The sequence below is a fragment of the Antechinus flavipes genome, chromosome 4 (genome assembly GCF_016432865.1).
Source record: "Antechinus flavipes isolate AdamAnt ecotype Samford, QLD, Australia chromosome 4, AdamAnt_v2, whole genome shotgun sequence".
Lineage (NCBI taxonomy): Eukaryota > Metazoa > Chordata > Mammalia > Dasyuromorphia > Dasyuridae > Antechinus > Antechinus flavipes.
In genome coordinates, this window is record NC_067401.1 from 109,500,279 (window position 1) to 109,527,865 (window position 27,587).

Below are 27,587 nucleotides of genomic sequence, written 5' to 3' on the forward strand. Positions count from 1 at the left end.
CTTACAAAATGTGATATGTTCATTGTTGATTACGAAAAAGTACTAGATTCAGTGGAGCAAAGTGTGGTCCTTTTCATCATACATCAAGGTCATTCAAAATTGTCCTTGACAGAGGCAATAACAGAGAAAATTTTGTCCAATAATTCTTTTATTCTTAATATAGACTTAGGTATACAACAGGGAAGTGTATGCTCACTGAAAGTTTTGGTCACTGAGTTGGAGGATGTTCAGAACATCGTCCAAATGAAAGAGGGATTCCCTATAGATAGCAAAGTCTCTCAGATGCTTCTGGATTTGAGGTTGATGTTATGTTGGATATGTAGTAACACCAAAGATATCAGTATAGCAATCCACAGGACAAACCAAACAGATAAAAAATGTCAAGATAATGGCATGAAACTGGATAGATAAGCCAATCAGTTAATGCTATGATACTTATATTTTTGTGGAAAGGCACTGCAGATGGATGATGGCCTGGGCCCAGAATTGAGGGCAAAGAGGAGAATGGAATGGAAAATTCCATTACTGTATGGAAAATTGTGATGGGTTTGTAATGATTTCAAGCTGTTCCCTGACACAAAAACCCATTTTCCTCTGTACTGATATTGTCTCTTCTCTTGAGCTGTGAATCATAGAATAGTATCATTGCTAATGAATAAGAATGGCAGTGATGGAAAGGGCAATAGAAAGACTTATGGTGGGTAAAAACTGGTCATATCATGCAACCCATTATTTTAAAGGAAATTATCACAGGTAAGGTACCCAGGACAAGGAAAAGATAGGTCATATACTGTCCTGGTACCCACAGAATGTTCTAAGGCCTAGAAGGCCTTCAGCATGTAGATAGATACTCTATGAAGAATTTATGGAACTATATGGATAAGAATTAGATAAGAAGTGACTTGTACCAGTGAGGAGAGTACCTACTTCAGTGATGTAAAGAATCCATGAAAATATCATCATCATTAGTTAATTACTGTTATTCTACAACAGCCACCACCAGGCTGGGCCTTTGTCACTCTTTGACAACCTGGGATCTGCTGATTCCCCAGTACTTCTCTGCTACTTTAAAAACAAAAGTCAATTTTTTTCCCTAAATGGCAACAGATAGGTGACTAAGTAAGTAGGCTGTTAAGACTTGGAGTCAGGAAGACCTGAGTTCAAGCCTTAATTCAGATACTTATTAGCCCTAGGTAAGTCCTAGGTAAGTTACTCAGTGTGGCTCAGTTTCCTCATCTGTGGAATGAGAATAATAATGGCACTTATCTCATAAGGTTGTTGTGAGGATCAAGTGAGGTAGAATATATAAAGCAAACTTTAAAGTTATATATTAAGACTGGCTATCATCATTTATTATTATTATTATTATTATTTTGCTAAGACAATTGGAGTTAAGTGACTTGCTCAGGGTCACACAGCTAGGACATGTTAAGTGTCTGAGGCCAGATTTGAACTCAAGTCCTCCTGACTTCAGGGCTACATCATCATCTATTATTATCATCAGTCTATTATTAGACATTCCCTATACATCTCCCCTTTCATCCTCACCCCCAAACATAGGTTCTGATATCAATTTCAATGTCAAATAGTTTTATTGCCTGTTTCCTCTTGAGGGCACTTAGACCAACATCCCCATGCCAGGGGTCCATCCCCACTGGGTCTTGTCCTTTCAGAGTGAGGAAGGACCAGGAAGGGTTGGGAGGGGGGACAGTTGACAGAGGCACTTGGAGACTGACCACTGTAATGAGGGAAGTCTAACTCCAGCGGGAGCAGGAAGGTCCCAGCATTGGCACCTTTCCCTAAGGAGCCCAACAGGGGCAATGAGGTCACTTCTGGTCCCCCAGGATTTCTGGTCAATTCTTACTGGTCCCTATTCATGTTACTCCTTGCACTAAGACCACCCTTGATACAAAGTCACATCCTGTGACCCCAAGGGGGAATACTAATAAAAGCACCAACCAAGGAGCTGCCTATCAGGGTGGAGGTGTTGAGTTGGGGGGTCCCTGCCCTGAGCCACATGTTCGAGGCCCTGCCCCGACAGGAGAAAGGGAGGGAGGAAGAGAATAGGTGGGGTCTGGGTGTCCTAGGGCCTGGTACAGAGGTCAGCAGTGTCCACCTGCTGCCCGGCAGCCTCCAGCTCTCCTAGCTGCCTGTCGTTCTTTCAGCGCTGTCCTCCGAAGCTGGGCACGAGCCTGAGGGGGAGAAATACATTTTTTCTGGGATGTTTAACTTAACCTTTCTCTCCACCTTTGGCCCTCCAAGCCTGACTGTGGAGCTCAGAAATACCCAGATTCCCAGAAACGAGCTTGGAAATTCAGTAACTGTGACATGTACCTACTCAGAAATTTCTTCTCCCACATAATAACAAATGGTCATACAAAGGTTAAGTAACGAGGAACTCATCAAGTTATGGGGTAGCCATTACTGTCATTACTATTATTATTTTATTCTGCAACAGATCTTTATATACTTGGAAATAACCATCACATCCTCTATCAATCTTCTTTTATACAAGCTAAATGGACCCAACAGATGCTCTTGTGCTATGGGGTCTGACAAAACTGTGACCCTTGATCTCTGGCTCCTAGACATAACCTTCACTTGGCTGTTCTGGCCCAGTTGTATATCCTATTTCCAGACACAAATACTTACAGGTCGTTTAGGCACACAGGAAATCTGAGGGTGCTCCCACTGGCCATCCTCGAGGCACCGGATCAGGGGAGAGTTGCGCTGGGCCAGCCCTTCCCGGCAGTGATAGCGAAGCACAACATCCACTTCATAGCGGGACCTTGGCTGGCCAAAGACCAGGGCCAAGGGCATTTCTGGGGGTGGTCCACAGGACACTAGGAGGAGGAGATTGTGAGAGGCAGTCAGGGTGAGGGAGTCCTAGCTGGGACTAGTGGTAGCTCCCATAACAGGGGCAGTAGGAACATATACTTACACATTCCTTAGGCCTTTTGGCTCTGAGAGGAGCCCAAATCACACTAGTTAATAACATTTCTCCCTCTTTTCCCTTCCTAGGTCCTCTCTCCAGTCTGTCCCATCCCCTCCTCCTTCCCCCAGTGTCTCCCAGCCCTCTGCTCTTCCCTCCACCATGTCCCTTAGCCCTCTTCCCTATGATTTCTAGTGCCCCTTGTCTCAACCCTTCCCCTCTCTCCCAGTTCCCCTTCTGTTGGCCTCTCCTCACCCAGCCCCATCTTGCAGGTGTAGGACAGGTGGTAGTTGCAGGGAACATCACTCCACTGTCCCTGGTCATGCCAAACCATAACCACACAGTTTTCTCCAGATAGGAAGTAGCTGTCTGGCTGTCCTGGGTTCCAGTTCTCATAAAGCTAAGGAAGGGAGAAAAGGAGAACATCTGTGGGACACTGAAGAAGGACAATGACTGAGGGGAGAGGGGAGGAACTGAAGGGCACTTAGGAATAAGGGCAAGGACTTGGAAGCCCTGGAGGAGAGCAGGAGCTGGGGGGTCAGATATTTGGAGAAAAGGACAGGGGTTTGGGAGGCTGGGAGAGAAGAAACTAGGAGAGGGGAGTAGGAATTATGGAAGGAAAAAGCTAGGGATGAGGGACTGGGAGGAGAGGGTTTTGAGGGAGACATCAAGGGAAGAAAAAGCTTAGAGGAAACCAGTATGTATGTGTGGAAGCTTGGTTCTTCTCTCACCAAGGGAACTCCATCTGACCATAGGAAATCTCCCTCAATGGTTCTGTCATTCAGCCCAATCCACTGGTATTCTCTGTATCGATCTAGGGAAGAGGAAATCCATGTAGATTTTTAGAATGAAGCCTGCAATATGGTCAAAGACCAGCAGAGGGCACCCTTCCCCTGTTCTAACGGGAATATTCATTCCGTTATTTTGCACATTCATTTTACCACTATTTTGGGGAAGTTCTTTCTGAATTCTATGCTCAATCCCTCCTGCTGCCCTCTTTTCATTCTTCCTATGTGGAAGCAGGACCTAACCAAAGGCAAGTAAGGGAATGATAGTGCTTGAAGTCTGATAATCAGGGCTGCAAAAAGGAGATCATGGAACTATTCAGAGCATGAAAGGAAAGGAGGGTGAGAATTGATCCCTGGAAAAAAGAAGGAAAGATTTAAACAAAGCTAGGAGTTCTGCAGGACAACATGAAAGAATGAGAAAAAGAAGACATTGTCAGGAAAGGCTGGGAGAATTATAGTCAATAAACTCTGGAGACTTAATCTCTAAAATCTCTTCTCCAGCTCAAAATCTATTATCTTGGGAGCTGCTTTTCTATGACTTAGAACAAAGCTTCTTAAACTGTGGGTAATTAAATGTGGTGGTCGAGAAAAATTTGGCAATAGTAAAAGGTATCAATTATTCTGCCAAGATTTAAATATTTATGTAAAAATAAACAAGCACTTTATCTAATTAGTATATAAAGTTGTTTTTATCTTTAATAAATAATAAAATTATATGTATACCAAAGAATTGTTTTAAAATAAATTTCTTTCTTTTGAGAGGCAATTGGGGTTTAGTGACTTGCCCAGGGTCACACAGTTAATAGTAAGTGTTAAGTATCTGAGATCATATTTGAATTCAGGTCCTTCTGACTCCAGAGCTGATGCTCTATCCACTGCGCCATCTAGCTGCCCCTAAAATATTTATTATTATTATTATTATTGTTTTTACAATTTATTATCAGTAAATATCAATACCTATTTTATATACCTACATATCAATTTCTTGGATAAAAAGTGGTTGCAAGTAGAAAAAGCAGAAAAAGTCCTCAGAAGTAGATGTAGTATCTCTTTCCTTTCTTGTACATCTTCTAAGTTATAGGAAAGCTGTTCATATACTTACAGATTTGGAGGATGAAAGGCATGAAAGCAGCATGGATGGATACCTTAGAGGGGCAATCCCTTCATTTTACAAATTGGGAAAATGAAGCACTGGGAAGTTATGACTTGGCCAGTCATACTGGAGGTAAATGGCAGAGTAGGTCTGAACTGACTCAAAATTCAGTTTTCTTTCCATTGCATGCAGTACCACATAGTGTCTCAAAACACCTAATTTCTCATCCTGGTAGTCTGTTTCCCAGGAGAAAAGATGGGAATAAATTTATAATGAGGGATGTGGGATGAGGAACAACAATGAACAATAACATAAGTATCTTTCCTCCTCTTCTAGAAAATGGTATTAGAGAAAACAAGTCTTAGAGACCAGGGAGAAAGTTCTGATAATAAGAAAACAGAGGGTAAGGGAAGAAGTAGAAATAATGTAGAATGATAGAAATAGAGAGCTCCTTATACGATGGGGGGGAAAGAGGGTGGGGAAGAAGGAGAGGAATTGGAAGATCCCCAAGGAGTGATTCAATGAAGTAACCAGAAAAAAAAAGGTCAATTATTCATAATGTGGATGTAGGTCAATCAGGTTCTAAATAGATAGAAATGAAGAGATAACAATGAAACCAAATCCTGGGACTAAATTCTGAGCACTTTCATTAACCAATATGGATATTACTTCTATATGCCAATATTGGCACATTTTCATTATTCCAATATGAGGCAGAAGAACGTTTGGGGCAAATTACAACTCATATGCCTATGGAGTCCATGGGCAAGCCACTGAAAACACTATATAAATATATTTTTTGTCACCAAAATTTTGGCCAGAGAAGTAGATGTATTTTGGTTTATTTCAGCATGATCAATAGCTTTAAGCAGGGCTAACCCCTGGAGCTATGACACAATATCGTGACCAGGCTCAGTATATGTAAGGGCACAGAATTCCTGGTCCAGTCTGGCTGCTAGGGCTTCAGGAAGGCTCACATTTCCATTTTCAGCAGCTTGGAAATCACCAGGGGACTTGCACAACATAGGCAAATTAGTGTATGTTTAATACATTAAATCACTAGTGGCTTCCCAAAGTCCACAGGACTTTGTGCTATGGGGACCTATAGCCCCCAGGGAGGACCCTGCCCATAATGACCCAGCTTACTGTTGATAAAATTCTGCTCCTCAGGTGTGCTGATGCTGGCTAAGTGGGCTCCATGAAGCCGGCACTGAGTTTCAGCCTCCTCCCAACTCCTTCGAGTTGGAAAATGCTTGTAGCAAGAACCTTGGAAGGCATCCCACCCAGAGCTGCAGGATCGGAGTCCTGAGGGAGAAAGGGGAGTGAGGTCAGATGGAAGGAAGAGTGGAGGGGCACCTCTGGACTCTACTGGAAGTTATTGCTGTCATCCAGGAAGGCTCAGTTTAGCTACCATCTGCTCTATAAAACCTTTCCTTATTTTCTCTGGAGGTATAAAAGCATTCTCAAAACTCAAGATCCTTCCCTTCTCTGAAAGAGAGGTGAGAGAGATAGAGAACTATGTGAGGCTCCTTAACAGGTCATTTAATGTATGGTAGTAAGTAGGAAGAACAGATGCTTCTGATTCTACAACTCCCAGTCAACCCCACAAAATTCACAGAAATTGAAATTTCCTCTTTAAATTTTCCTAGAGCATTTTGTAAAAAAATCTTTTAATCCCATTAGATTGGAAGCTCCTTGAAACCAGGGACTGTCTTTTGCCTTTTTTTTTTTTTTTTGGTATACCTATTGCTTAGCACTATATCTTGTGCATATTAGATGCTTAATAAATATTTATTGATTGACATTTATCACCTTATCTTGTATTATGCTTATGTATATTTACTAATACAACCTAAGTTCCCTAACCGCAGGGACTGTTTTGTTTTTCATTTTTGTATCCTCAGGAGCTAGATGCCAGGACTATAGGCATATGGCCAATTAGCCAATTTAATATAATTCAATTCAAGAAAACAGCATTTATTAAGTGCTTACTTAAGCATTGTGCTGGGGATTAGAGGTACAGATGTTTGCTGAGGTGATGTGAATTGAGGCAGTGACAAAGTTACAGAGTACACGACTAAAGAAAACAGAAATCAGAGATATTAGAGAAGAAAGGGGAAACAGGGACATATTTTGAAGTTCTTATATCTGTTCTCTTTCCAGCCTTGTTTCTTAACTTATCTTCCCCTAACCTTCCTGGTTTTATATTGTGGGAATTTGAGATCTGGATCAGTAAGAATAAAAACCCGAATACTCTCAAGATTTAGCCTTCTATCCCTTATCCTTCTGAATGTAGGCTTAAGGAGCAGAATGTGAATCTCAATAGTTGGGTTCCCTGAACCCTTATTTCTCTTGTCCCTTCCCATCTCCACTCACCAATCTCGCACAAGTTCCCCCCATAGCCGGGTAGACAAAGGCAGTGGACACGGTCACCCTCCTCGTAGCATGTCCCCCCATTGTGACAGGGACTGGGAACGCAATCACCTGCAAGGGGGCAGAGGTGTGAGACATGGAATTTGTGGTTGTAGGACTTCAGGTACCTATGAGAGATCTCAAACATATGTGAGATCCATCCCAGAGAAGGGCTTTGGCTATAGCCAAACCTCCTCCCTGTCTAGAGCTCTCATCTTTCCCCTGCACCTTCACCACCTTCTAAATCCCCACCCCAACTCCTCAACCAAAACCAGAATTGGAGAGAGTTTAATCCTAAATCCTAAATCTATCCTCCCATTCCTACTAAGACCAGGAGCAGACAGTGAACAGAAGCCACAGGAAGGGAGCATTTACTCTAACTTCCTTTCCTAATCGTTAGAAAGCCCTAAATCATCCTCTCAGTCATCCATGTTTCGTTCCCAAGTATTATAATTCACCTATCCCACAGAGTCTGGGATTCCAAGTTGTAAGTGCCAGTAACTGAAGGCAGGAAGAAGGGCAGCAATCAAAGCTTCAAAAGAGAAATCTGACTTCCTTCTTTGAGTGCTTGTACAACCAGCCTGTTTTGGAGGCCACTGAAACCAAGAATCCAAATCCAAGAATTCTCGAATATTATTTTCATTCCATCCACCCCTGCTCAATCTTGCTGGATCCTGGAACTCCTTTTTCCAGGACTCCTTTTCATATTCTTTACTCCTGCTGAATGAAGCTGCCCTTGACCTCGTTCCACATCAGGGCTCTTTCTCTGAATCTTCTGTTATACAAGATTGTGCATATCTTCCTTTTCCTTTAGTTCCTATCCTTCTCAACATTATTCCCCTATTCCCTTCCCCCTAAGAAGATTTCCCAGCCATCACTGACATCCTCATCCACCTCTATCTCTTCCCCAAGGTGACATCTAGAATGCTTACTGACATGACCATCTGTTCTTGTCTCTGTACCTGGTGGAGGGAGGCAGAGTATTTCATCTCCTTCATGAAAGTAGGGGCTTCCTGAGGACAGAGATTCTGCCTTTTCCCAAAGACGGGGAACTTTCTGAGGGCTGGCACTGTCTTTCTCATCAAACTGTTCATTTCCTAAGGGCAGAAGCCAATCTTCTTCCTTTTTCTGGATCCTTTCCACCCTTTACTTTTCCACACCCCCAGATCCTAGGCTAGTTATCCACTAATAAAGCATTCTCAAGACAGAAATATGAGGTGAGGAGGACTGATCAAAAAAGAAGTGAACAGAGCTTATTTTTTGGAAGTTTCAAAGCACCTTCTTTCAGAAAAGATGTGTGGGAGATCAGGGAGTAGTAAAAAATGATGAATAGAATAACCAAGGCACTGTTGTTGTGAATAGGTAGGGTAACCTGGTCATAGAAACAGGCAAAAGTTGATCCCTACTATCCAGTGGTTCCTGAGCTCAGGCAGCCTTGTCCCTACTGGCTAACTGCCAGCCTGCCGGGAAGCTAAATAAAGGGGATATTGATGACATAAGGAATATTCTAGTTTATATTTTCTAGAGTGAATAGAATACAAATACAAATGGAGTGAATAGAATGCAAAGTACAAAGCACAATAGCCCTATGAGAAAGGTATTAAAATTATCCTTAAGCCCATTTTTGTAAGTGGAAAAACTGAGGTCTTAAATTTAATGTTCAAGTCACGGTTTTATCATGTTTTAGTTGTGTAATCTTAGGCATTTCTGAGCCTATTTCTTCATTAATAAATTGATGAAAATCCATATGTATATCACATAGCTACTATGAAGAAAGGGTTTTGTAAATTCTGAAGTGTTATAGAAATGTGAGTTATCAAGATATATTCCCAAGGACACAGTGCTAGTGGATCTCAGTGGGGTTAGAACCCAATCTCCTAAACAGAACCAGAGTTCTTTCGATTGCATCAGATCATCTCTAGACTACTGAAGAATATGTGACCTTGGGCATCTCTCTTTGGGCCTCAGTCTTCTGAACTGTAAATAAAGAGGTTAGCCTAGATAATCTCTCCACCAGTTCTAGATTTATGATCCTTTTCCAGTTTCTAACATAGCCCATCTTACCTGCTGCAGTCTCAGTCAATTCTTGAAGATCTAAGTCTACATTGTAATGTGGAATTTAATATCATCAACAAGGAGTGTGAGTTCAAAGGGTTAAGGACCAGCAGGAACCTACCATTTCTATGGTGAAAGTGTATCTAGAAAAGACGTCTCCTAATGCAATAATTAGTTCTATAGCCTGAAGACAAAGGGGATGGAAAAAAAGGCAGAATTGATTTAAATCACTTTCCTGGAATAGACTGGTTCCAGAAGAAAGATTCAGCGGCTCCAGTCCTATACTTCTCCTCTCTATCTTCCCTCTATTTTCTCCTAATATGGTCTGTGCTGCCACCTGGAGGGGATGGGCAATTCTTTTATTAACTCCTTAAACACCAGGCCAAGCAAAGAATGTGAAGGGATGACCCTTGCTTATTATAGCAATATTCTAGCACAGTATCCTTTCTTACAAAGAATGGCTCAATTTTTCTCCACTCCCCCATTTCTAGAAGGACTTTCCTCATCTCCCAAGTGATCTGAGTCCCACATCATCTTCCTCTCCTTTTACTCTATCCCTTGTCCAGTGGAGATGAAAGATCTATCTTTCTCATCTTTCCTACTCCCCTAATCTCTTGCTTCTGGTAATCCAGGTTCCTGAGAGTAGAGAAATGCTTGTTGCTACTTACTTATCATCTCTCTTGATGTAATAGTACCTTAGCATCCTTTTCCAGACATGACGTGGATAATGGAGCATAGCAAGGGGACAGTATTAGGTTCTCTGTACCCTAAAAAAGTGGGGATCACCATGAAGAGAAAGGGGGAGAAAACCTGAAAGTGGAATGAATTCCAGGGTCCAATATAGGAAAATTATGCCAATCCATCCCTACTCCAACTCCACTCCTGTACTTTTGTAGAGACAAGGAAGCAGGGTAATTGGCATAATGATCTTTCATCTTGAATTTCTGGTACACTGTGTTTTTGGATGATGGAGTGTATTCTCCTTTTTCTTCTTCTTCCTCTCAATTTTATATATTTCTCTTCTTTCCACAACTTCAGTTCTCTCTCCCCTAAGAGTTTCCCATATATACCTCCATGGGCCAATTGAGTTCTTTGAGATTGTTGTGAGCGAGGAAGAGGTTACAAACTCACTAAATTGATAAAGGAATGTTATTAATAATGAGGAATGAGTAGTAGAGATGGAAATTTCGAGAGGGGAATAAAATGTCAATTATAGATACTAATACATACTGCTAAGACATACCACTGATTTGAGGGAGGACTCTCTAATTCATGTTTATACCTGCATTTGGAATGATGTAAACCCTGGGAAATATAAATATCCCCCAATTCCCACCACATTTGAAAATCTTCATTGATTTTTCCCACCTGGGAACAAGGAAGCAAGTCCCTTAACTTCATTCCCTTTAGTACACACATCCCCAGACTGGTAATAAATCTTCTTGTGTAGTGGGAAAGGTCAGAGTTGGGACTTCAGAGGGCCAAGTGAGAGACAGTTAGTGTAGACATGGCCTGGGGTGGGGTAGGAATGGAATACTGGTGAAGAAAATGAGAGCACAGCATGGGGGTGTTAGAACATGGACCTAGGGCAAAGGCATAGAGGCTGATAAGATAAAAAGAGAAACACAGAGAAAATAAGGAATCAAAGACAGACACTGAGAGAAATGGAGCCAAAGCCAGAGGCAGAAAAATAGAGTATGTCATAGAGCAGAGGAAACAAAAAAAGCAGAGATGGAGAGAGGCAGAGGTAGAGTGTCAGATAAAAAAGGCAGAGAATGAAGGAAAAGGCAGAAACAGAGAAGCAGACAAAAGGTAGAAAGGGAGAGACAGAAGTTAAGAGTAGGACAAATACAGAGCCCAAGCCAGACAGACAAAAAGACAGAGTCAAGATAGGGATGATTCTTTAGCGAAAGAGGAGAGGTAGATTGGGGGAATGGAGACAGAGGGACCCGGAGTTTGAGTATAAATTGGCTTTAATTGAGATTTATTTCCGAGGCTTGTTTTCCATGAAACAGTCATAAAAATACTTCACAGAAGTAGTGTCAATTAAGGCTCCTGGGGGAGGGGTTTGTTCCCTGGGACTGAGAGAAAGGGCTCCAATCCAAAGGCTTCCCTGATATCATCCAGAATGGGACACATGAGTGAAAGAAAGGGAGTGGGAGTACACATAAAGGGAGAAATGGAAGACAGGAATGAAGGTAGAAAACTGAGAGACCAGAGGAAAAAGGATATTAAATTTAGGGGAGGGCTGAGGGACAGGAATAGAAGTCACAGTCTAGGAGGGATGGTGGGAAGGAGGTCTTAGGCAAGAGGAGGATTCCAAAAGGGAAGAGCTAGGGAAGTCAGAGGGGTGAGCAATTGGGGATCTAGAAAAATAACAAGAAGGTCTCAGAGGTTGAAAGGAGGGGAGCCACAAAGGGAGTAGAAGGAAGTACACCAAGCCTCGAAGAGGAGAATTATGGGGGGGAGCATGGAAAAGAGGCATGATGCTCTTGAGGTAAGATAAGGGTATTCAGAGGGGAAGGGTGAGGATAAAAGAGGAGGCACAGGGGTAGGGACAGGTGGAAGGGGTGGGGTCACAGGAAACTATAGCAATGGTAATGGAAGGGAGGCTCCAGAGGGAAACTAGAGAGTGGAGGGATGGGGATAGTCACAAAAGAGTTTAGTACTTTTGGGGAGGCTGAGATGGGATAGGATAAGGAGCAGATTAGAAGACAACAGTCCAGAGCAGCAGAAGGAGGAGGGAATACTGGGTTGGATTACCTGGTGAGGGGGCTGCAGCCCCCGCAGCTCCCAGGCCTGCGCTCTCAGTAGGTAGCGCTGGCTGGGCTCTGACGGAGGTCTCCACAGGTGCTGTCCTTCCCAGAGCCTCTTCAGGGGGGGCCACCCTGTCCCCTGTCCCCTCCTTCCCCTCCACTCCTGGCAGTGTCCCAGTTGCTGGAGACAGACCCGGTGCCTCTTCAGAGCTTCCCACTTCATCGCTTTCTCCATGAGGAACCCAGGGAGGAGTGCCTCCAGACAGCTCCGGTGCCCCAACCTCTTCCTCATCTTCTTCCTCAGTGCTGACAGGCGTGGGGGGTGGAGGGAATGCTTGGCTCCCTTCTCCATGAGGCATAACCCCAAGAGTTGGCAGGGTTTCGATGGATTGCCCCCTGCCTCTTGAATGCTTAGGCCCCTCTGGTTGCCCCCCAGGAGAGGGCATGGCGCCATCATGCACAGACACCTGGGCCACCAGAGGAGCCTCTGACAGCCCTTCCTCATGGGGAGGCTCAGTGGAGGGGGAGCCATTCTCTATGGCTACTTCCCGGATCTCACTTAATACTGGAGAAGGAGCTTCATCTTCCACTTCCTCCTCCTTTTCTCCCTCCTCTTGCCCCTCCTCATCCTCTTCCTCTATTACCTTCTCCTCTTCCTCCTGCTCCTCCTCCTCAGAAGACCGCATGGGTGGGGTGACTGATTGGTTTCCATCCTCTGAACAAATGAAAGTAATATCAGGACCATGGACAGCATTCTAGAGCGGATTCATTTAAGAGGAAAGTGAGACCAGGGGAGTTCTCAGGGACCCAGGGAGAGGGGTATGGACTAGGGAAGAGAGGATTGTGGGTCACAAGGGGAGAGGGCCTTTGGAAACACTGGGTGAATAAGGGGAGGAGAGTTGGGGAGCACCTAATAAAAGTCAGGAAACTGTGGAGTCTCAGGGATGAGGGGAAGGATAGGGAAGATGGAGTGGACACTAGAACAGAGTGGAGGGAACTGTTGGACCCTGGAGGAAAGGGGAGGGGCTGGGAGACATTGGAGAAGTTGAAAGACGATTTTGGGGGACCTTGAACTTGAGGTGAGGTGATGAGAAGGCAACTGGCACATGAGTAAATATGACTTTCTCTTCCTTTCTCCAATTCAGCACTTTCTATGGTGAAGGGGAAAAGGAAGAGGTTCCAAAGAAGGGAAACCTCTCTTTCCCAGCCAATATCTTCTTAGGTTAAGAATCCTCAGGCCCTTCTGAACTGGACCCATATAAGCTCTTTGTCTCTGCCCCAGAACACCATCTTATCAGCAGGAAGGACAGAGGTTGAGGATGGCAGATAGAGATGCTGGAAAAGTTAAATTTCCTGGAAGAGACAACCTCTAATTTCTGAACTGGGAGATAGAAGAGATATCACTCAGTCTTAAACTTGGCCAAAGGAGGGGTTTTGTGACACAGATGGCGTGGTAGAGATGGATGCAACTCAAGAACACTCTACTGATGAAGGCTCTAGTCTCTATATCACTTTTACCCTTTCATCCCACTGCAAATTGCAGGGAATAAAGAAAGATTTACCTAAAAATGCCTTGGGGGTCTCTTCAGGATCTTCTGGGGTGGAGCTGATTCCCCTGCTGTCCTCTGAAATGGGGACAGAGTAGATGGCTCCTCGAGACTCACTCTGTGTGGCCTCCTGAAGTAGTTGAAGTTCCTGAAGGGTCTCTGTCACTGTGACAATGGTCTCTAGCCCATCTGAGGCTGGATAGGGATTCCTTGGGGAGGCAGAGGATTGAGCAGGGTCTGTAGTTGGAAGGAGAGTGAGGAAGATCATCATATGGCACATCTAGGTTTGGATGATAATGGGGTTAGATAAGAATAGTTACTAAGTCCCTGATATACAGATATCCGAGAGTATAGTTAGTGCCTTGCACAGATGGGACATGATAAATATCAAATTGAGTTGTGCCAAAGAAGTGCCCAAAGATTATTTTTTTACCATGTAATCTTACTGTATTGTATGTGAAGTGAACAAATGGGTTAGTAAACCAGACAGAATGAAGTTTTGATAAAGTGATGAGAGGTCCTCAATTAGGAATTAGAGAACTTGTGGTCAAATCACGACTGTGCCATCTTGATGAGTCTTTCCCGTCTCAAGTGAAAGAAGAGCCTTATTTTACCATTATCTACCAAAGAATTGATTGAGAGAAAATCAGCTATTGTTACAGCAGGAAAGAAGGGAATAAGATTATAGAAAGGACCTTCCAAAAGTCAGAATGAGGGGCAAATTCAGTTAGGAAAGGAAGATAGAGACAGATTGAACTCACTCCCTTATCTTCAGCCCATTCCATGAAGGAGGAAAGATTATGGTTTTCCAGATTTTTAAGAGAATCTGGCAAGTGAATGAAAATATATCTATTCTTACTGCTCTTTAGGACTCCCTCACTGGAAGATCAGAGAGGATAGGCATGAGTCATTTTAGACTCAGGAGAAGGGAACAGAAGAAAGGAAAAAACCAATGAAATGAGACTGGGGGAAAAAAAAAGCTAAGAAAAGAAAGACTTCATCATCCCTGTCCTGCCCTCACCCTGACCTTTAGACCATCTCTCTGCCTAGCCAGGCGAGACAGGAACAGCATGTCTCTTCATCACCTGCTTAACTCAACTTCAAACTTGATATCTCCCTCCCTTGCCAGCCTCATCTAGTTCTTGTCCTTTCCTGTCCCTGTACTTCACCTTCACATAGTTGTTCCTTCAACCTTAGGACAACTTTTTCTTCTCCACCTTCCCCAGCACATCCATCCCACCCCTCTTCCTCAACTCTACTCCATGCTCATCTTCATCAAAGGAGACTGCTTTAATTGACCCTTTTCAACCAGAACTCCAGTCCTGAAAGTTCTTCCTGATCCTTCCAGTAGAAGATCATCTGCCCTCATTTCAGTCATGGAATCTGTGTCTGTGTCCTAAGGATGCAGGCTGAGATGTCGAGCTGAATGCCCAAGAAGAGCAAGGACTGTGTCTCCCCATTTAAACCCAGTGCCCCTTGAAGACAGATACTTTTCCATAATCATACTAAAGGATTCCATCAGAGCAGAGCCATTCTCTCTCATCAGATGAGGGATAAGAAAGATGACTTCTATGGTTCTTTTAATTCTCCTTCTTTGCCCACCACTAGATTATAGGCAGGAGGGCTAAGGAATGGAGGATGAAGGTCTAGAAGAAAATTAAGAGACATCTTCAGTATTTCTTCATCATAGAACACTTCTCCTTGGGATTTACATTTCCTTCTTGACTTTGATCATATAGGATCTATTCTCTGGTTGGAATTCTTCTGATATCTATCGTGGGCTCATAGAAACCCAGTCTGATGAGGTCTTTAACTCTTTTGCCTCCATAATTTTCTGTTTTTATAATCCCTGTTGCTTTAATTTCCAGCACCACATTTAGGAAAGACAACCTAGATAACCTGGAGTGAGTTTATAGGAGGCTAACTAAGCTAGTGATGGACAATCATATAAAGGATTATATATAGCCATTTTTATATGGGGGAAATGAAACTATAAGGAAATCATTATTTCAGTCTTTAAATATTTTAAATATTCTCAGGAAGGATTACACTGATCCTGTATAACTCCAGATTGTAGAACCAGAACCAAAGGGTAGGATTTCAGAGTGGCAGATTTTGCTTTAACATGAAGAACTTTCTAGCAATCAAAACTGTTCAGTAATAGAAAGGACTACTCAGACTGGGCATGAACAGACAGAGACTAAATGATTACTTAGAAAGAGTATTATGAAAAAGACTCATTCATTGGAAAATCTCTAGCCTCTACTATCCCAGTATTTCAACTAAATGATATGACTCTTTGTAAGTCTGAATTCTGGAAGGCATTTGAATATCTTAGGGACACAAGTTATAAGCTGACAAAAGAGAATGGAGGAGCAGGCAGGACTGAGAATCTGGACTATCTAGTATCCCTGTTGGATTCATAATATATTAGTCATTTATAATCTTATAAATAATCAAAGATAGCAGGATACTCTCTGAAAAACATGCAAGACTCCCATGAGCTGATATCAAGTAAAATATGCTATGTGTAAAGTAACAACTACATTGGAAGATGGAGCAGCTGTGAATGACATACCTATCTTCAGCAATACAATGATCCAAGACAATTCTGAAAGTTTTATGATAAAAAATGCTATCCATACTCAGAGAAAGAACTGCTGGTGTCTAAGAACAGATTGAAGTATTTTTAACTTTATTTTTCTTGAAGGTTTTTTATCTATGTTTTCTTTCACAACATGACTACTTTGGAAATATTTTTGCATGACTATATATGTAAAACCTATATTAAATCACTTGCATGGAAGGATGAAGGAAGGATGGGGAGAGAGAAAGAGAAAGAATCTGGAACTCAAAGTTTTAAAAACAAATGTTAAAAATTGTTTTTAGATATAATTGGGTAAAAATAAAATACTAAATTAAAAAGAAATAAAAAAGGAAAGTATAACAGAGGGAAAAAACAAATCATCTAAAACTCAAAGATTCTTCCTTCAGACAGGAAATATTTGGGATAATACAAAGTGGGGCAGACACTTAGAAACAGAAAGATATTGAGAGTCTGCATACACCCTTAGAAAGAGCTAATGTCATGTGGGGAAAAACCAGAGTTGTCACAGAGGCCATTATGAAGACCAAACTTAATGGAAGACTGTGACAGGTGACAAAGACAATCCACCAAGGGTTTTTTATAATCCCTGCTGCTTTCAATTCTAGGCACCACAGTTAGGAAAGACAGCATGGATAACCAACTAGGAAGGATGTTTCAGGGAAACCTAGCAGGTCAGAGATAATTGTCTGGTGTAGTAGAAAGGACTATGGACTAGGAATCCATAGATGAGTTCTAGTCATATCTCTGCTACTTACTTTGTGACTTCGAGCAAGTCATTTAAACTCTCCACACCTCAGTTTCCTCCTCCATAAAATTAGAGATCTAAATGGTCTAGTTGATCTAGAACTTAGGTTTCTTGAAGGCATATATTGTTTCCTGTTGTTTTTTTTGTTGTTATTGTTCCTAGCACCTAGCAAGTGTATCCTTAGCATTTTTTCATTGTATTTTCCCCCTCAGTCTCTCTCTGTATTTCTTTCACTATATATCTTTTCTTTTTAAGTCCTTCCATTTCCTGTCACTCAGTTTCTTTGTGTACATACTGATACTTAATAAATGATTGTTAAATTACAATGAATACTAAGATAATCATTTCTAAGTTCACAATGAAAACAATTTGAAAAATAAAAAAACGATTCTAAGGATTTTCTACTTCTAATAAACTACGAATTTAGGAAATGAGTCAGAAAGAAGATAGGACTTTCAGAGATGAGACCCATGAAGTCTTCTAGAAGAGACAAAGACAACTCTAAGGTTGGCATAGGGCAGATAAGCCCCATCCCAGATGAGGGATCCCTAGGGCTAGATGAGGAAGGACTTTCTTCACATGGAGGCCAGGGACGAGGAAAGAGCTAAAGGGTTCAATGCAGCTGCAGAGCAGGTGTTCAGTGCCGTCGTCACAGTCTATGGAATAAGGTGGGGACAAGTTCTGAGAGACAGCAAGGATTTTATGCAATCATCCCTAAAAGCAGGACCAGCCTAAATAGGTGCATGTGGCTATGCTTCTAGATATCTATTTAGCATTAGTAAACCATCTAGCTTAGATGGCTGAAAGGAGAAAAGCGAATTGAGGACTAGCCTAGCTAAACCAGACTAGCTTAGATAGATAGGAACAATACTGGGCATTCAGCAAACCTTTTTTTTCTGAGACAATTGGGTTTAAGTGACTTGCCTATGGTCACACAGCTAAGCATTCTCAAGTGTTTGAGATCAGATTTGAACTCAGGTCCTCCTAACTCCAGGGCTGGTGCTCTATCCACTGTACCACCTAGCTGCACTAGCAAACATATTCTTCTCTAAGCTTGTGTAGTCCGTTTCTCTTGAATTTCTTAGGGAAAATTTCTTTGGAGAGATTCCAACCTTGTCTCAGCAAAACTGAAAGAGAAAGGATTTTTTCCATTTTTCTGGGAGAATAAGCAGGGGAATCAATGTACAACAATGGCAATGGCACCAGAGTAGCTCCAAGACAGGCAGATGGAACTGGACAATTAGAATCTAAGAGAGGAAGAATAGGGAACAGCCATAATGCTATTCTCTTGCCTGAAGCCATCTCCTTGTCTTCCATCTCAAATTGTCCAGAGATCTGCCCTTCTCTCTAAGCTGTGTTCCTCTTATTACATTAGTAGTATGTTACACACACATACACATACATACACATCCTTTTCCCTTCCTTCAGTGGGCTCCTCTCCCTTTCTCTTTCTGTCTTTGACTCTTTCTGCCTGTTTTTATCTCAGTCTCTTTCTGTTCCTCTGCCTCTGTGTATCTTTCTCTTTCTCCATCTCTATCTGGGTTCCTACTATTTTGATCTCTGTCTCCAGTTCTATTTTTCTGTTTCTCTGTTTCTCTGACCCTCTGCATGTCTCTGTCTTCTTCTAGCTCTCTTTGCTTTTATTTCTTTTTTTGTTAGTAGAGTGTGTCATTCTGATTGTCTTTACAGTATTTCTATTGTTAGTTTTTCTCTTGATCTCTTTGTATCATTGTATCTCTGTCCTGTATTTCTTTATGTCTCTATCTCTTTTATTTTTATTTTCCTCCCCCTGCCTGCCTCAGTATCGCTTTCACTATATGTGTGTGTGTGTGTGTGTATTCCTTTCTAAGTTTTTCTTTTCTCCTGTGTCTCTGAAGTTTTTTTGTACATGAGCTTTGCCATATCTCTTGAGCTCCATGCCTCTGTGTCTCTAGTCCATTCTAGAGGCTCCCCCAGAAGGTGTAAGATTCTTGGGTAAGACTCACCTCTGAAGCAGTAGACATTGAAACGGCTTTGTGCATTAGGAAACCCAGTCTGGTTAGGGAAAAGGAAGAGTGTCTTGACTCCAGGAAGGCCTCCCCCACAGCGCTGTCGGGGAGTAACGATGGGGTAGCGCACGCTGCCATCAGCTAGCCACCCAGGGCTGCACCTGTCCAGGCCTTCATCCCAAGCTGCATAAAGCTGGCCTGTTGTGGCTATCTCTGCTCCCCGTTCCCAGCAATAAGCCCGTGCCTCTTCCAAGGTCAGCTTGTCTGGGGTAGAGCCCAGAAACAGCTCCCCTGTGATGGGCAGGGAAAGAAGATAATGTTTCCAAGAGATAGTAAGCAACCTAAGCAGGAAGGTCAAGATTGAAAGCTGGGAGGGATTTAAAAAATCCACCAAATTTACATAAGGTTTTGGAAAGGTGAATGTTGAAAATTATTCATGTGTATGTTTTGAAAATAAAAAGCTTAAATAAAAAAATGGAAAAAATCATTCAAATTTGCTCCACTAATTTTATAAATGAGGAAACAAAGGCTCAAGGAGATATAGTGATTCATCTGAGATAATACAGGCAAGGCAATTGAGATTTGAACCCATAGACTCCACCTCCAGATAGAAATCCAGCTTTTGGGCTATCCCCATTACAGATTTAACTCAGTATGTAACCCTCAGCAAACCACTTATTCAACCTACTTGAGTCTCAATTTTTTCCATCAGTGACATGTGATTAGTAAATTTAGAGCTAGAAGGAACTTAAAGATTATCTCCCTACTTTCTAAAGTTAGCAAGAAGTTATAATCACAGATAGAAGGGGTTTTAGACATTATTTGTTCTCTTTTATTTTATGAATGAGGAGATTGAAGTCCCTGATAGAGATGGCATGGGTCTTAAAAGCCTCTATCAATGTTAACATGAGAATTTCCCTCTGGGCATGGGTCATCTCATTCCAGGGATTCTGAAAGGGGATGTTTCCCCTACCCCAAAACCCCTAATCACCATTTAGATCTTCAGCATAACAGTAAACATCATAAAGGTCCTCTGGATCAACCATGCCATAGTTACGAACTCCAGGGAATCCATCCATGTCTCCATAACATGCCTCACGAGGAGTCTGAATGGGGTACCTAGGAAGAAAAGAGGACCCAGAGTCAGAACACACAAGTGTGTGTGTGTGTGTGTGTGTGTGTGTGTGTGTGTAGGGAAAACAATCCCAGCAACACTCATTCAGAGGCAGGAATTCTATCATCTCCTCCCAATTTCCTTAAAGCTCCTCCTCCCTCCAATGTCTTCCAACCCTTCCTCTTTCTCTTAGGATTCTCTTTCCCCAAGTCTGGTCAGCCTCATATCTTCTTACCTTACAGTCTGGTCTGATAGCCATCCTGCATCACACTGCTCATAGCCCCCCAGATAAGCGGCATAGAGCTGCTCAGGGCTAGCAATCCGTGCCCCAATCCGGGCACAAGCCTCTTTTGCCCTGGAGAATGAGAAAGCGTAGCGAGCAGAACCCTCTCGATACAAAAAGACGACCCCTAAAAGACAAAGAGGGCCCTGAATCCACGTGTTCAGCCCGTCCCTCACCATCATCTGCCTACCTACACCATCTACTTAAGAATCAAATGAAATAAAACTTCAGCACAGTGCTTGGCACATAGTGGGTGCTTAATAAATGTTTGTTCTCTCCCTCGTCTTCCCATTACTCATTACTTCCAAGAGACAAAAACTAAAGACCAAACTCAAATAATCCTATTGCAAGGATAGAGGGTAATCCTCCAACAGAAATTCCTTTCTATTAAGGAAAGAACTAGTAAGAAAAATCTATCTGCCCTTATTTCTCTGCCCCTTTCCTTCTCCCCACCTTTTCTTCCCCAAGACTTGGAGCTTCCTGAGGGCAATCACTATGTCTTCTTTCACTGTCCCCACCCCTTCCCTCAGCCCAACACAAGGTCCTACTCACGAAGCACTCAGGACAGTAGGGATGGGGGAGGAGGGTTTTTCTCTTTGAGATTTGACTTCTTCACTCCTCACCTTTAACCTTGACTTCAATAGCATCACTGCCATCATCAATCCCATGCTGGACTTCACAACGATACAATCCTGAATCATTGGATCTTAGTTCACTCAGCACCAGTGAGACATCAGTGGTTGAAGCTGGATATCCAGGTAGAGCCACCCGGTACCTGTAGCCTTCACTGACCTTGACCTTGAGCCCACGGGCCACCAGCACCTCAGCCTCCCGTCCCCCAGACAAGAAAGTCCATTTAACTCTGGGAGAGCCCAGGACAGCTCTACGGCCTGGGGGAGGAGTTGGAGGTGGTGGTCTAAGGTAGGAGATGTGGCAGGGAATAGTAATGGAGCCCCCAAGGACCCCTCGAAGTGGGGAGTCACCCTCAATGGACACCTTAAATGCTTGATCCTCTGTAAGGAGAAGGAAGAAAAAAGAAGAAGATGGATTCCTTTCATGTTATAACTGGTCCCCCTCCTCTAGTGTTACCCAGGCTCCTTTTCTCCCCACCAGTAAAACTCAGTCCTCTTCATTCCCAAGCATCCCCCCATTCTAAACCCTTCACCCCCAATCTCCGGAACATTTCCCCATTGTTACCTGAGCTGTCACCTGTGAAGGTCACAGATGAGGAAGTTAGGGCTTGGACCAAGGTAGTCAGGAGCAGCAGGAGCATCTGTGCCATGCCCAGGGCTGCTATTGGGAGGCAGGAGAAGCATATGGGATGCTGGTCTAGCCGAAGTCTAACTTGAGAGTCAACATTTTCCCTGATGGAAAGACCCTGGATACCACTTTTCCCCTGGCTCACATGTCCTCCTAGGAGTGCCTCCACTCCACCATAACAATATCATGAGAGAAAGAACCCAAAATTTTGAGGCAGAAGATCTGGATTTAGATCTAGTTCTGCTACTTACCTCCATGACCTTGGATAAGCCATATCCCTTCTGAAGCCCTCAGCTTTATCTATAAAATTAGAAGGTTGGACTAGGCAAACAGGAAGGTTCCTTCCAGAATTAAATCATGTGATTCCAGAATCCCATGATCAACCCCTTGTGGCTCCTTGTCCCCATCTTCCCCTCTGACTTTGCTCTCTCCAGGCTTTATTCTCAGGGCTCTCGGCTTGCTTTCCATCTCCTCTCCTCCCCCTGCTCTTTCCTACCCTTTCGTCCCTAACATCAGTCACCAAGGCTGCCGACTCCAAGAAGGGCTCTGGGAATGAATCAAAGCCAACTTCCTTAAAATGCCCTCTTAACATTCTCTCCCTACCCCCCAACTTACAGGGTGAATTCTCTTCTTTCTCCCCAGACCTTGCCCCAGGAGACTCCACGACTCATCCTTTTTCCACTAAACATCCCCCATCCTCTGACACCTCCCTCCCCCCCACTCCCTGACAGCCTTTCCTTTTTTCCTGGCAGTAGTTTTCTCACCAGATCTCCCCAGTTCAGGAACCAGCCTGGGACAAAGCCCCTCTCTCTGGTTGCCTGGCCCCCTTCCAGCACTTCCCCCTTCCAAACCGCACCTTTTGTAAAGGACTATTCTCCCTCCCTGAGGAGGGGGCTGGGCAGCTAAAGGGACATTAAGAAATAAAAAAGAGACCACAAGACATTCTATTGCCTAGATTAATGGCCATGTCTAACATCTTCTACAGATCTCAAAGCAAGTATATGAACAGACCTTTCACTCTGACCCACTATCCTCATGGGCTAGAAAGGAAACTCAAAAAGTACATCAGTGTTTAGAGAGGGCAAGAAGCTAGAGAGACACTAAGGGTAGAAGGAAAAGTGCAGGAAGAGGATCCAGGTATTCAAGAAACCCTTGCCCTTGATTTTTATGGTAGTTTTCCTTAAGATAGGATTTGAAGCTGAAATTCTTTAAGCATTTATTAGTTCTCATCTTCCAGGGAGACAGATGGACACCAGATCTAGGAATCTTGTGTGGGGTTCTAGCTCCCACTGTTGCCTCCAGGTATTGGTCTGATCTTAGAGAAGAGTGTGGGGGAGCCTACCATAGAAACAGGACAGTGCATCACATGGAAAGATGGGGGTGCAGAAAGGCTGCTGCAGGAATATCAGACAGATGCAGAGATCAGACAGACGAAGTGACATCTCTCTCTCACCCATTCATTCTTCATCTCCACCCCCATCTCTAATACTACCCCCAAGTTGAATCAAAGCCAATTTTCCTAGAAACTTCTGGGGCTAGAGGAGGGAATATAGCCAGGGAAACTAGATGCCGGAGGTGAGAGCTCAAGGATATTAGGATACACTGAGACCTCTTACTCTCAAGAAGCATAGGAAATTCATGCAATCTTTCAGGCTTGGGGAGGGGAAAGGGGAGCAATAAAAAGCTATATCCAGTGCCCACTGGGTACTCTGGAGAGTTATGCTCCTTCTCCTTGGAGTTATGCCAGGAAAGTATGCCAGGCCTGGGCATCCCCCCTTTGGCTGTGGGCTAAGTCTCACCCCAGTTTCATTTTCCTGGGGACTGGCATGGCTCCCTATATCTGGTTTCCTTTGCCAGAGGGCACAGGAACCCCCGTGTCTGGCATTGCTTTCCCTCCTATGTCCTACAGACTGCTGGGAGCCAGTTGGGGCCACATTCTTCAGCAGAGGGTAAGTTGATAGAAGGAAAACTAAGAGTTCTAGTTTTAGCAATACCTTCTCTTCAGATCCTGGAAATTTCAAAGTACTTCACTGATCTGATCTCACCCTCACATTCTCTTTGCCATCTCTCCACATCTCAGTTTCCCATTCAGTGACAGTGTCAGACACCCAAGGCTCATTTCTGCTTCCAGAGTCCTCCTCGGCACTCCTATCTTCTGGAAGGAATTGTTTCAACTCATCCAGTCTTGGGGTTGATCCAAAAAAACTGCTCTATCACTGCTGCCTCCAACCTTCTCCCTTATTTCAAAACATTTTGCAGACTGGTCTTCTAAGACATATGAGGAACATCAGGAGAGACTAAAGGCCTTGGAGATTGGTAGAGGTAGTCTAGGACCCCAGAGTCACCCCAATTCTTCTTATACTTAGTCTATTCCTGGTCTTTGAACCATACTCTCATAATAAGACACTATTGCAATCCTCAGCTGCAAGTGCATCCACAATTCTCATGCCACAAAACAGCAACTGGGGTGAGGGGAACAGAAGGATCTCTATATATCTGAGGATCTAAGAATGGGTATAATGTGTGTCTGTCTATTTCTTTGTTTGTATGTATGTTTACATGTCTGTCACTTGACTTGGAGTCATATATGGGTTCAAATTCTGGACTTGACACTTAGTATGTGTACATCCAAAGAAAACTCATTTCAATTCTCTGAGTCTCAGTTTCCTTATTTATAAAATGGAGTTAACAATACTTGCACTACATAGAAGGAAAGTGCTTTACAAACTTTTAATGAAATATGTACTGTTTATTATTGATTCATATGTTAGTATATGATTATTTATGTTTCTGTATCTGTGAGTATAATCCTATATTTGTCTGTTCCTATGTATATTTCTGAATATGTCTATACAAATGTAGATCTCTTCCAGCTTTTGTTCCAATTTTATTCCTACTTTGATTTCCTGAAGAGTGAGTAGTTAATGAATGTTGGAGTAGAAGAGAAGTTGAAGGTGAATGTATAGGAATAAAAGAAGATCTAAGAGGGGAAACATTTTCTTTTTCCCACTCTTAAGGAGACAACCTCACATTCCCCATCTCATGATCATCTCACACACTGCCAGAAACTCTTGACAGATAGATAGATTGAGAGGTACCTCTCACTTCCCACATCTGAACCTGGATGAGGCTTTCTATTCTAGTTGCATCTTTCCTCTCACCCTCTGCCTCTTGAGTCTAAAATACCCCTAAATTGCTTAAAGAGCTCCTCCAAAATGGAGTTCCCATTTGATGATCTGTTCCCCAAGCTCAGATCGGGGCTTCAACACTGCTCTTTCCAATTCAAGACAGCATCATTCAGGAACCCCAACTACCTCTACCCCCTCTATCTAAGAAGACCAGGCTCAGAATTGAGCTAACCAAATAAGCCTTCGCTCTGATGCCTCCCTGTATAAGCATCAGAGCCCCACCAGGATTTTCTCAGTCCTTCCATTAGATATTTCAGAAAGGAAAAAAGTATTACCTTTACAACTAACCCCAAGGACATTTGAAGTCTTCCCATACCGTTCTCTTGCTCCTCTTATTCTTCTCCCTCTCCTCTTCCCCCTCTTTGTCTTCCCACCCACCCTTATGCATGTCTTTATGTGGGACACTCCCAGAAGTTCAAGAATCTTCATTCAAAATCATCATCCTACCCATAGTCATCAATATTACTCTAAGACCTCACTGAAGCAGATCTCCCTATCCAGAGGACCATGGCTCTTCTTTGCCCTTCACCACATATACCAGCCCCTTTATATGTCAGCTGATAAATTCATAGCTAATTATGTCCCTGTCATAGCCCTGCTTGTAATGTTGGCCACTCTAGCAGCAATAATATTAATGATACAATTTATGCTATTTGTGATCACATTAGTATGAGCATGATCATTAATTACAATGCCAATAAGATGAGTAGCAATAGAGAACATACTCTGAACTAATGCAAGGTGGAGTTAGGACTTATAATTTCATCCTTGTGAGGAACTCCAAATGTAGAAACCCTTTACTGGCGCAATACATCTATAACTTATTTTTAGAGAGTTGTCTGGTTGAATATAATGGTCATAATCAACATGGTCGAACAACATTGTGTTCAAGGCAGAAATTGAATCCAAGCGTTTCTGACTCTGAGACAGACAGGTTCTCGGAATGCTCTGCCACAGTCCTAGCAATAACATTAATAGGATAAGACTAGATGGATGGTTTCACTGATATACAGAACACTCTGGTGAGGGAACTCCATCTACAAATGCAGGTCAACATCTTCTTGGCAACTTAAGAATCTTGAGACAGATGCCTAGAGAGCTGACATTTAACCAGTAAGTATCAGAAGGGTACCTTGAACCCAGATTATTCTAGTTCTAAAGCTGGCTCTTTATACCCTATTACATCTCTTTTTTAGATTAGCAGCATGATTAATTGTTCTATTGATAATCTCAGTAAGATGAGTCATGCTGTTGGCAATGTTGTGAGTAATAATATCAGCAGCATTAGCCATGTGCTTTTAATATAACTGGCCATACTGGTAATTAATATTGTTAATAATCACATTTATAATGTTATTGGAAGTATTGTGAGCAATGCAATTGACAACACTTTTAGCATTAGTTTACCAATGCTGGCATTAATATATCAGGTAAGAATACAGTTAATAATAGTCATAGAACTATTGGTAATCCTATTAGTAACATCGTTAGTAGAAATATGACCAACTTTATAGTAACAATAGCTAGCATTTGTATAGCAATTTTCTTTTAACAATGTGCTTTGTAGATATTATCTTATTTGGTCCTTACAACAACCTGAGAGGTAAGTTCTATTATAGTCACCATTTTACAGAGGAGAGAACTTGCCCAAAGTCATACAACCAATAAGTGTCTGAGGCTGGACTGCTTAACACCAGGTTCAAAGCTCTGAGCCATCGAATATACTGATCATATTAATAGTAATTAGCATTAAGTGATTATATTAAGCACTAATAATCAATATTTGTGATCCTGTTATCAATACTTTAGCAATGCTAATAACAATACTATTAGTGGTATTACTAGCAGTAATATCTTGGTAACAACCCTTTCACGAGCAATGCCATTGGCAATCGGCATTAAATTGGTACTGAACTAGTATCACTCTTCATACAATTATTGTTGATACAATTAGCAGTGCTAATAACACTACAAAGAACATAGACAGTACACTTTATCACCCAGTTAGCAATTATTAATAAAACCTGCAGCAATGCTATGTATTATACTCCTAGTAATCATGTCATTATAGTAGCTGGCAATGCTAGGAGAGCTCCCCGTGGTACTCATGGAAAAACTCTTAACTGTTCCGTAGTAATGCCGCCAGTAATGTTAGTTAGCTATAGTATAAGCAGGGCTGTATTCCCTCATCCCCGCAGTTGTCGCTCTAACAGCCCAGGGGAGCCCGGCAAACTGACACTGATGTGAGCCGGTAATACCGGCAGGAAACTCCCGGTGAATCAGGGATGCTGTGCCCTGGGACAGAGGGACCCCCTGGGAGCCCTTCTTCCCCGCCCCCTTTCCCCTTCACCAGTATCGTCTTTCCCGGAGGAGCTGCTGGGGCAGGGCTGGGGGCTTTTTTGGCAAGGTGTCTCCCCTCAGCTGGGGTGGGGGAGGGAGATGAAAGGTAGCCATTGCCCAGATCTAGCTGGTTGGGGATTGAGGGATGGGGAGGGAGAACTGAACCGAACCGGGACCAGACAGGGAGCATAGCATAAACTATGTGCGTGCGGTGGAGGCAGAAGGCACGGCCATCCAGGGGATCTCTCACTCACCTCTCAGGAGAAGGACGAGCGGAGTCAGGGAGGCGCTGAGGCTTGGGGCTCGGAGCCCGCAAACTTTGGCGCCCCCGGGGGCTGGTCCTGCAGCAGAAAGGAGATTGCAGAGGGGACTGCAGAGCAAGAGGAAGAGGGAGAGCTAGAGGGAGGGCGAGCGCAGGGAGAGGACGCTATAAAGAGGGCGCGGAGCCGGGCCCCAGAGCACCGCACAAAACCCCCTT

The 27,587-nt window shown here is 43.0% G+C and overlaps 1 protein-coding gene across 3 annotated transcripts; it reads right to left on the bottom strand.

Moving 5' to 3' along the window:
- Nucleotides 1-1,573: 1,573 nt before the first annotated feature.
- BCAN (brevican) lies at nucleotides 1,574-27,587 on the bottom strand. 3 transcript variants are annotated; one of them, XM_051993778.1, is made up of 15 exons: nucleotides 27,364-27,587; nucleotides 21,519-21,611; nucleotides 20,945-21,334; nucleotides 20,274-20,448; nucleotides 19,916-20,043; nucleotides 18,922-19,215; nucleotides 13,599-13,820; nucleotides 13,104-13,187; nucleotides 12,044-12,751; nucleotides 7,190-7,297; nucleotides 5,960-6,118; nucleotides 3,664-3,746; nucleotides 3,188-3,332; nucleotides 2,653-2,843; nucleotides 1,574-2,192 (listed from the first exon to the last, which is right to left on the bottom strand). In XM_051993778.1, the coding sequence occupies exons 2-15, from the start codon at nucleotides 21,601-21,603 to the stop codon at nucleotides 2,103-2,105; spliced, it is 2,862 nt and encodes a 953-aa protein (XP_051849738.1). In that variant the 5' UTR covers nucleotides 21,604-21,611; nucleotides 27,364-27,587; the 3' UTR covers nucleotides 1,574-2,102. The 3 variants fall into 3 exon arrangements, with proteins under 3 accessions (XP_051849738.1, XP_051849736.1, XP_051849739.1); XM_051993776.1 differs by having other exon boundaries at nucleotides 21,519-21,614; XM_051993779.1 differs by lacking the exon at nucleotides 13,104-13,187 and having other exon boundaries at nucleotides 21,519-21,614; nucleotides 27,364-27,586.

Coding starts and splice junctions, on each gene's coding strand:
- BCAN (XM_051993778.1), bottom strand. CDS start 21,603: ATGGCACAGATGCTCCTGCTGCTCCTGACTACCTTGGTCCAAGCCCTA. Junction 21,335..21,518: donor CTTCACAGGTGACAGCTCAG/GTAACAATGGGG, acceptor TTCTCCTTACAG/AGGATCAAGCATTTAAGGTG. Junction 12,752..13,103: donor CACCTCACCTCAAGTTCAAG/GTCCCCCAAAAT, acceptor TCATTTGTTCAG/AGGATGGAAACCAATCAGTC.